At 35.8% G+C, this 10,085-nt stretch overlaps 1 protein-coding gene across 1 annotated transcript in view; it reads right to left on the reverse strand.

The window, feature by feature from the left end:
* LOC135837520 (uncharacterized) overlaps positions 1-6,756 on the reverse strand; it is a 39,193-nt gene extending 32,437 nt beyond the window's left edge. Inside the window, exon 1 of the mRNA XM_065352829.1 lies at positions 6,540-6,756. Within this exon, the coding sequence (XP_065208901.1) occupies positions 6,540-6,585 (46 nt within the window). The 5' untranslated portion in view covers positions 6,586-6,756. The remainder of the gene's footprint in view (positions 1-6,539) is intronic.
* Between the last annotated feature and the right edge of the window lie 3,329 nt (positions 6,757-10,085).

The raw sequence follows: 10,085 nt of genomic DNA on the forward strand, positions 1-10,085 counted from the left end.
AACATATAAACTTCTTGATGTCCAAAAAATCAAAATAGATGTTTGAGTATTTTTCATTTTTTCACAAATAACCACTGAAGAAAATTTTGAAATTGGACCGGCACAAACTAATTTTGAAAATATGTGCTGGAGTCAGTCAAAAGGGTCACAAGTACGGTAAATTTGAGTTTATAAGGGCTGAATTTCATTTTGATTCTATTTATGACATTTTTTTGAAAAATGGAAAGCCTGAAGATCTGCTATTAGATGCTCCTGAATAACTCAAAACCACGATTGATTTACTCTGGAGGTCGAGTATAGAATGTTAACCAAGTTCCAACATTTGACGTTATACCTAGTGCAGAATACCGCGAATACAATCGATTAAAAGAACCATTACACCTCTAATACATAAATATGGTAGGTACGAGTAATTATTAGCGACATCAGCGTTTTTCTTTTGCGTCAGCATTCCACCCAGCCCTAGTGCCATCAATACATAGGTATTTGCGAGTCGGCGACATGTGTATTGTGTACCTAACAGTACTACCGACGTCGATTTCATCAGATTTTAATTTTTTTTCATAGGAAATTAGCCAAATTTAAAAATTAAAAAATTTGCTAAAAATTTAGAAATGAATTTCAGCACCTGAAATTTGTGTTGATGGTGTATTTGAGGAGTACAGAATCAAAAAAATGAACGACCTCATTGCGAAGTTGAAAGGGCACTGAGTTTGGTTTTCAAAAACCGACTCACCAGGGTACCTCTTGGACCCTATTTGTCATTTTTTTCACTAGAGCAAAGTTCACTAATAGAGCGGGAAAATAGCGTAAAAAAGCGAGGGCAAAAAGGAAAAAATTGGCACATTAATTTCTCCTTCGGGAATGTGTTCAGATGAACCTCCTGAACTACCCAAAGAAACCGACCCTTCTAACCCTGGAGCTAATTTTTTAGAGGGCTAAAAACCGGTTCCGATTCACGTTTTTTGCGATTTACTCCGAAAATATTAGGTGTACGAGAAAAACTACCATGACTAAAAATGTTCCCCTTCAAATTCTCGACAAATTTGATACTACGCTCGATACCCATCCTTCAAGAGGGGTGTCTAAAAATGGGGGTGGAAGAGTAGGTGTTTCAAAAAAAGTCAGTCCAATAAATTGATCAAAGATAGCACTTAATATCATTCGTTTTCGCTCAAATTTTTTTACAAAGTCTACTCATCCAACCATTAGTTACACCACCATTGATTGGTCTTCAACCCTCCGAAGGGTTGGTGAGGGGTGCTTGATTATTCAAGTAACACACAACTGAATCATATATTTGAAAAACGAATCTGGACATGCGATATATCGAATAGTATGTTTTCGAGGTCGCTGAATACGAATACCAACTTATTTTCTGGGTCCAACCCCTCAAAGCCCCTCTGTGCTCCAAAAAGGGGGTTAAAATTTTGAAAAATCGTGAAAAGTCGAGTGATATATCGAATTGTATGTTTTCGAGGTCGCTGAGTACGAATATGAACGTATTTTTTGTGTCCTATCCCCCAATGCCACTTTGTGCCCCAACAAGAGGGCCAAAATTTCAAAAAATCATCAAAACGTCGAGTGATATATCAAATGGAATGTTTTGGAGGTCGCTGAGTACGAATATGGACGTATTTTTTGTGTCCTACCCCCCAATGCCCCTCTGTGCCCCAACAAGGAGGCCAAAATTTCAAAAAATCATCAAAACGTCGAGTGATATTATATCGAATGGTATGTTTTCGAGGTCGCTAAGTACGAATATTAACTTACTTTTTGGGTACACCTCACAATGTCCCTCTTCTCTCCAAAAAAGATGCCAAATTTCGAGAAATTATGAAATGTCGAGTGATAAGCATATCGAATGGTATGTTTTCGGGATTCTAAGTATTTCAAAATATTTTATCAATTTATGAGTTTTCGTTTTTTTTTTTTTTTGGTAGTTCAGGGGGTTTAACTGAACACATTCCCGAAGAAAAAATTAATGTGCCAATTTTTTCCTTTTTAAAACCACTATTTTCCTGCTCTATTCTTTGGAATAATACCCGGGTATATGACAATAGGAGTAATTGCACCCCCCCCCTCCCCCGCCGATCCTCCGGGACAACTTTTTTCGTAAAGGGGACATCCTAAGGAACATTTTAAAGCAAACTTGCCCAAAAAAAAGTTGGCCTTACTTACAAAATGGCGGCCATTTTGATTGACAGGTCAGCCGAATTCGCAGATTTTGCGTTTCAACAAAGGACTTGCACGAAATTTCTCAAAACTTACAAAAGTAGATCGAAAGATCATGTAAAAATTCTCACCTGTCGAAATTTCCAGTGCTGAAGTGCGTTTTTCGATTTTTGGTGAATTTTTGAAAATCCAATTTAAGCCAAAAATGAGAGAAAAAATTAAAATTTTTCCAAATTGACCAAGAAAGCTGAAATTTAGGATATACCCTATTTTCGACATGCCAAATCGATTGGAAACTGTTTCAACCCGTTTTGAGCAGTTCTGGAGCCTCCAGCAGATTATTGAAACTCGAAATTCCCACAAAATTTCATCAAATGGAGAAGAAAAGCCGAAATTAATTCTGAAAACTAATTTCAATACCCTATGAAGTCGACTTCAGGTAAATTTCAAGTCGTTTTGGAGCCTACATCAATTTTTTGAAAATTACTGGAGCCTTCAATAAATTTTTGAAACTTAAAATTTCTCAAAAATTTTATCAAATGGAGATGGAAAGCTGAAATTAATTATTCACTCCAATTTAAACACCCTCTGAAGACGACTTCAGGTGGGTTCAAGTCATTTTGGAGCCTCCAGCGACTTTTTGAAAATTGCTGGTGTCTCCAGTAGATTTTTGAAACTCGAAATTTTGGAAAATTTCATCAAATTAGGTTAGAAATCCGAAATTTACTCTGAAAACTAATTTCAATACAATATGAAGTCGACTGCATGTTGGTTTCAAGTGGTTTTGAAGCTTCCGGCTACTGTTTAGAAATTTCAATTCTCCTAAAAACGCCATGAAACCTTTCAAAAATTCACTGGAGGCTCCAAAATCGACTTCGTAGCGTATTGAAATTAGTTTGCAGAATGAATTCATCTCAGTTTGATGAAATTTTGTGGAAATTTCAAGTATCAAAAATCTACTGGAGGCTCCAGTAATTTTCAAAAAAGTCGCTGGAGGCTCTAAAATGACTTGAACCCACCTGAAATCGTCTTTAGGAAGTGTAGAGTAAATTTCAGCATTCCATCTCCATTTGATGAAATTTTTTGAAAATTCAAAGATTCAAAAATCTCCTGGATGCTTCAGGAATTTTCAAAAAGTAGCTGGAGGCTCCAAAACGACTTGAAATTCACTTACAGTACTTCGTACCGTATTGAAATTGGAATAGATGGTCCAGAGAGAGCTAACTACCATTGTTTCACTCAATTTTCTGAAATAAGACAAAAATACATTTTCAGAAAATAATTGTTCAGCGATGTCTTCTTCTAATTTCCATTTGATGAAACAATCGTATGCTAAATTGTATCGTTTTCGAGATTTTTCAGGAATGACAACTCCTTTCGCCAAACCCGCATCTGCACGGATTCTTGGAGGTGTTCGAAATATATTCGCTTCATCAGAACTGTCGTCGCAACTCATTTTACAATTATTTTTTTGAAAAAAGGAGAAAATTTAAACAATTTCACAATGAGATAAGAAACAGAAATGAATTATTGTTGCAGAGAATGATTCTGATTGAACAAAAATAAACAACACGTATGCCAGCCAAGCGTTTCTCATTTGTAATCATTCGGACAAGAAATGAGCAAAATGAATCATTGAATTATTTTTAATTTCTATTTTTTATGGCATAAATTAAAAAAATTTTGACATAATGTCCCTAAAATTGCATGATTTACGCTTCTATTCACGGTGCAAGTGTGATGTAAAATATGTTACAATGCAAGAGACATACACGAAGTTTTACTGCCTTGTGCGATTCACTCCCTCGCCTTCGGCTCGGTCGCGAACCTTCGCACTCGGCAGTAAAACTTCGTGTACGTCCCTTGTATAGTAATATACTATTAGCTTACTTCTCCTTTACTGAAGCTCAAGTCGCAGTTATCGATTTCGAAAGAGCTATTATTTTGAATTTTACAGGATAATGTGCCTGCGTTTTGGTCGAATCTGAAATGACCGTCGAAAATACTGTTATCTTCGTCGTCCATTGGTACCGAGTAGTCTCCTTCAAAAGCCATGTTTTCGGGTACTACGTAGAACGTCATCTAAAAAAAAAAAAAAATGAAAAAAATCAGTGGAGTGTTATCGCTTACGTTGGATCATAAATGTCGCAGGTACTGTATCAAAAAAAAAAAAGTAAAACTAACCCGACTATGTTGAGGTGAAGAAGAAAACAGCACGTGGAACATTTCAAGGGATTCCTTTGTTGCATCGTAGGCGCGAATATTTTTCAGCATAATCGTTTTACCATCGGATTCTATCAATTCTTCAGGGAATTCTAAATTCTGAATGGGACCCAAGTTGATCTGTTCCACCATTTCAAAAATATCGTTTTTGTTCAACGGGTTTTTTATTAAATTGTTCGCGACGAAAGAATTTGTATTTTTTTCCGGAATAGACTTCAGCATTTCTGCTACGGACTCGTCTTCCTTATTCGACGACGACGATGTTGTTGGTGTTTCTTCAGAATTTTCGACCGTGCAGAATAGATCATCGTGGTCGGTTGTTAAAGGTGTACGTGAGGGTGTGTTGCTAGAGTCTTCGCTCCGAACTGCATTCTCAATTTGAAAACCTAGAAAAAATTGAAAAGATAATAAACATTTCTGTGATCAAATGTACTTTAAGTGCTATAGGTATGTACAACAATATGGGTCATTCCACGTCAATTGGACCAAGAAGTGGTAGGGGGGGGTTCGGCGATTTTTTTGAAATTTTCCTGTGGAAAGATCTTCCGAAGGGATGACCAATGGCGCAAATCGCAGCCCTTTAGCCCATTTTTAAAGGCAGCTAGGGGGTGCCAAAGTTTTCAGGGAACCTAAAATATCACCCATTTCAGCAGTGGATTACTCGATAACCGCGATACCTATCAAAATGGAACTTTTTTTCCATAGTTAGGAGTTTTGAAAGGCTTCTTGGTGATATCATAAAAACCAGTGTTGCCACTTTTTTTTGTACGAGAAATTAGCTCGAAAAATTTCAAAACGTAGTTTTTATATGATTCCGACTCTCAAAAATTCTGAAAAAAATATATTATGGATAACTTTTCATGCTGAACAACATATTAAAAAATTGGGATGGTAACATGTTGCAAAATTGATTTTAAAAAATTTAAAATTTGCGAAAAAATTCGATTTTTTTATTTAAAACATGGAAAAAAGTTTTGACAGGTGAAGTTGACCCCTATTTTTACCTACCCATTTGTTGAAAAAGTTGAAAAAACCCTTTCACTCGATGAAATGAACTCTTCACAAAAAATCAAAATTCGAAAAAATTCAAAAAATGAACGAATTTTTACTTTTTTGTTGTGAGTGTAATTTTCATCAATTTTTTCATGAAATACGTCAGAATGAGGTGAAAATAAGACAACTGAATAAATTTAAACTTTTTTTGATGTTTGAAATTGAAAATTGAATTTTTTCGAATTTTGATTTTTTTTGTGAAGAGTTCATTTCATTGAGTGAAAGGGGTTTTTCAACTTTTTCAACAGATACGTAAAAATATGAGTCAAATGGGTCAACTTCACCTATCAAAACTTTTTTTCCTGTTTTAAATCAAAAAACCGCATTTTTTCGCAAACTTTAAATTTTTTAAAATCAACTTTGCAACATGTTACCATCCCAATTTTTTAATATGTTGTTCAGCATGAAAAGTTGTCCATAATATATTTTTTTCAGGATTTTTTAGGATCGGAACGATGTGAAAACTACTTTTTGAAACTTTTTGAGCTAATTTTTTGTACAAAAAAATGTGGCAACACTGATTTTTATGATATCACCAAAAAGCCTTTCAAAACCCCTAACTATGGGAAAATGTTCCATTTTGGTAGGTATCGCCGTTATCGAGTAATCCACTGCTTAAATGAATGATATTTTCAGGTTCACTGAAAACTTTGACACCCCCTGGCTGCCTTTAAGAATGGGCTAGAGGGCAGCGATTTGCGCCATTGGTCATCCCTTCGGAAGGTCTTTCCACAGGAAAAATTTCAAAAAAATCGCCGAACCCCCCTACCACTTCTTGGTTCAATTGACGTGGAATGACCCTCATGTAAGATTTTGAAACGAGATATTATGGCATAGGTGGTATAGGTATACCTACATATGCTTACAGTAGCGCGCAAATTGTAGGTACTTTGGTAGGTACACTGTGGTTTTTCAAAACGGTATTGTTGTAGCGAGATTTTGCGAAAACAATGTACACTCCAAAGTAATTTACACATTACTCAACTAAGAAAGTTGAAAAAAATGAAATCGTATCGTTCACGTTTAATACTATTTTAAAAAAATAGGTAAGATAGGTAATGGGTAGCCTACTTCTGTTTTATGCTTACCTGCAGCCAATAAAAAAACCAACGCACTCGATAGAATAATATTCATGGTTGAAAAACGTTATTCGATATAGTATACGAGTAGTACTATGTAGACGTACATGGGATTCGACGCGAACGCAAAACTAGATTGAAAATATCACAATCGCGATTTACTCGGTTATTAAATTGGCAACGTCAGCTACATTAGATGGCGCTCCATCGCATTGTGTACTATTGTATGAGGATCGGAGTTTATAGAGAATGAGCTAGTTGGATATATGAGTCAGAATTCGAGGAATAACTTTTCAATAATTAGGTGTGTGGAATGCGATTAGACCTATAGAAGATTATCTCAAATTTGGACCAATTGGCTATTTTGCTTTTTCGTAATTTACAAAAAATTGAAAAAATTGACCTCTCAAGTCTCATTTATGAAATATGTAGTTTTGAGGGGGAGGAGGGCATACTACACGTTAAAGTGATATTGGTGTAATAGTCCGGCATATGACAATAGGAGTAATTGCACCCCCCCTCCCCGCCGCGCCGATCCTCTGGGACAATTTTTTTCTTAAAAGAGACATCCTAAGCAACATTTTAAAGCAAACTTGCCAAAAAAAAAGTTGGCCTTACTTACAAAATGGCGGCCATTTTGATTGACAGGTCAGCCGAAATCGCAGATTTTGCGTTTTAACATACGACTTGCACGAACTTTTTCAAACTTTACAAAGGTAGATCGAAAGATCATGCAAAAATTTATCACCTGCCAAAATTTCAAATGCTAAAGTGGGTTTTTCGATTTTTGGTGAATTTTTGAAAATCGAATTTAGGCCAAAAATGAGGGAAAAAATCAAAATTTTACCAAATTGACCAAGAAAGCTGAAATTTGTGATATACCCTATTTTCGACATGCAAAATCGATTGGAAACGGTTTCAACCAGTTTTATGAGCAGTTCTGGAGCCTCCAGCAGATTTTTTAAACTCGAAATTCCTTCAAAATTCCATCAAATTGGAGTTGTAAAGCTAAAATTTATTCTAAAAACTAATTTCAATACACTACGAAGTACTGCAGGTGAATTTCAAGTCGTTTTGGAGGCTCCAGCGACTTTTTGAAAATTCCTGAAGCCTCCAGCAGATTTTTGAAACTTAAAATTTTCACAAAATTTCATCAGATATAGAGATGGAAAGCTGAAATTTACTCTACGCTCCAATTTTAACACCCTCTGAAGACGACTTCAGGTGAGTTCAAGTCATTATAGAGCATCCAACGACTTTTTTGAAAATTACTGGAGCCTCCAGTAGTTAATTGAAACTTGAAATTTCCCCAAAATACAAATCATCAAACAGAGATGGAGAATCGAAATTCATACTGCAAACTAATTTCAATACGCCACGAAGTTGACTGCTGGTGAATTTCAAGTCGTTTTGGAGCCTCACGCAACTTTTTGAAATGTTGTATGACGTTTTTTTGGAAAATTGAAATTTCCTAAAAGTAGCTGGAAGCTTCAAAACCATTTGAAATCACCATGTAGTCTGCGAAGTAAATTTCAGCTTGCCAACTCCATTTGATAAATTAATGTTGGGGAAATTTCAAGTTTCAAAAATCTACTGGAGGCTCCAGTAATTTTCAAAAAAAGTCGCCGGAGGCCCTAAAATTACTTGAGCCCACCTGAAGTCGTCTTCAGAGGGTATTAAAATTGGAGTGTAGACTAAATTTATGATTTCCATCTTCATTTGATGAAATTTTGTGAAAATTTCAAGTTTCAAAAATCTACTGGAGGCTCCAGTAATTTTCAAAAAAGTCGTTGGATGCTCTAAAATGACTTGAGCCCGCCTGAAATCGTCTTCAGAGGGTGTTAAAATTGGAGTGTAGAGTGAATTTCAGCTTTCCATCTTCATTTGATGAAAGTTTCAAAAAGTCGCTGGAGTATCCAAAACGACTTGAAATTCACCTGCAGTATTTCGTTGCGTATTGAAATTAGTTTTTAGAATAAATTTTAGCTTTACAACTCTAATTTGATGGAATTTTGTAGGAATTTCGAGTTTAAAAAATCTGCTGGAGGCTCCAGAACTGCTCAAAACGGGTTGAAACCGTTTCCAATCGATTTGGCATGTCAAAAATAGGGTACATCTCAAATTTCAGCTTTCTTGGTCAATTTGGTGAAATTTTGACTTTTCCCTCATTTTTTGCCTGAATTCGATTTTCAAAAATTCACCAAAAATCGAAAAACGCACTTTAGCATTTAAAATTTTGGCAGGTGATAAATTTTTGCATGATCTTTCGATCTACCTTTGTAAAGTTTGAAAAAGTTTGTGCAAGTCCTATGTTAAGACGCAAAATCTGCGATTTCGGCTGACCTGTCAATCAAAATGGCCGCCATTTTGTAAGTAAGGCCAACTTTTTTTTTGGCATCCCCTTTCCAACGGTATTACTTACATTTTTTGAAATCCTCAAAGGTCTTCCTGGAGAAAATTGACTTGACGAACTAAAAAAGGTAGCAAAATTCAACTTATTGTTCTGTCAACTTTGCACTTTGAGGGGGCAGAACTTTTAAACCATCTCGAGGACCCCATTATTTTATGACTCTAAATTGTAGAGAATTTTGTCCCCTTTCCAATGGTACTAAATTTTTTGAAATCCGCGAAAGTCTTCCTTGAGGAAATTGACTTAACGAGCTGAAAAAGGTAGCCAATTTAACATATTGTTCTGTCCACCTTGCACTTTGAGGCGACAGAACTTTTAAATCATCTCGAGGACCCCATTATTTTATGACTCTGAATTGTAGAGACTTTTGTCCTCTTTCCAATGGTACTAAATTTTTTGAAATCCGCGAAAGTCTTCCTTGAGGAAATGGACTTAACGATCTGAAAAAGGTAGCCAATTCAACATATTATTGTTCTGTCCACTTTTTAAAAAATGGACATGATTGCGAAACAATAAAGGGTGAAATGAACTTCTCCTTATGCAGTCATAAATTTAAAAATTGACATGATCGCGAAATAAATTTCATTTTTCTAACCAGATGAATCGCGAATCATGAACTGAACGCATACTGCTACATCATTTTACCTCTACCTATCATGATGATGTGAAACGCTATCTCTTAATGCTAAATGAATTTTTATTTACCTACTTGATGCAATTTAAATTTTAAAATGGAGCTGTAAGTGGAAGCTACCATGTAAAATTCTGAAAAAATTTCCATAGATGTAGCTTTTGATGCTTTTCCCAAATATCCAAGTTTCGAGATGGGATCTCTTAATGGAGTGGAAACACCCCCACCCCAATTTTGGACAAAACTTTCGAAAAATTTTTTTAGGCATGTGATGTATCGAATTGTATGTTTTTGGTAACGCTGAACACGAATATGATGTAAGATTTTCGATTGGACCCCATCCACGGCCCCCAACACTTCCCCAAATGGAATAAAAGCTCAGCAATAGGGGTTTGTTCGTGCGACACATGAAATAGTACGTTTTTGGTGACGCTGCTGAACACGAATACGGCCGATTGTACCCCCTCCACGGCCCCTAACAATTTTTTTTCGACTTTCACCAGTTGGGGAGGTT

Source organism: Planococcus citri, chromosome 2, assembly GCF_950023065.1.
Source record: "Planococcus citri chromosome 2, ihPlaCitr1.1, whole genome shotgun sequence".
NCBI classification, from domain to species: domain Eukaryota; kingdom Metazoa; phylum Arthropoda; class Insecta; order Hemiptera; family Pseudococcidae; genus Planococcus; species Planococcus citri.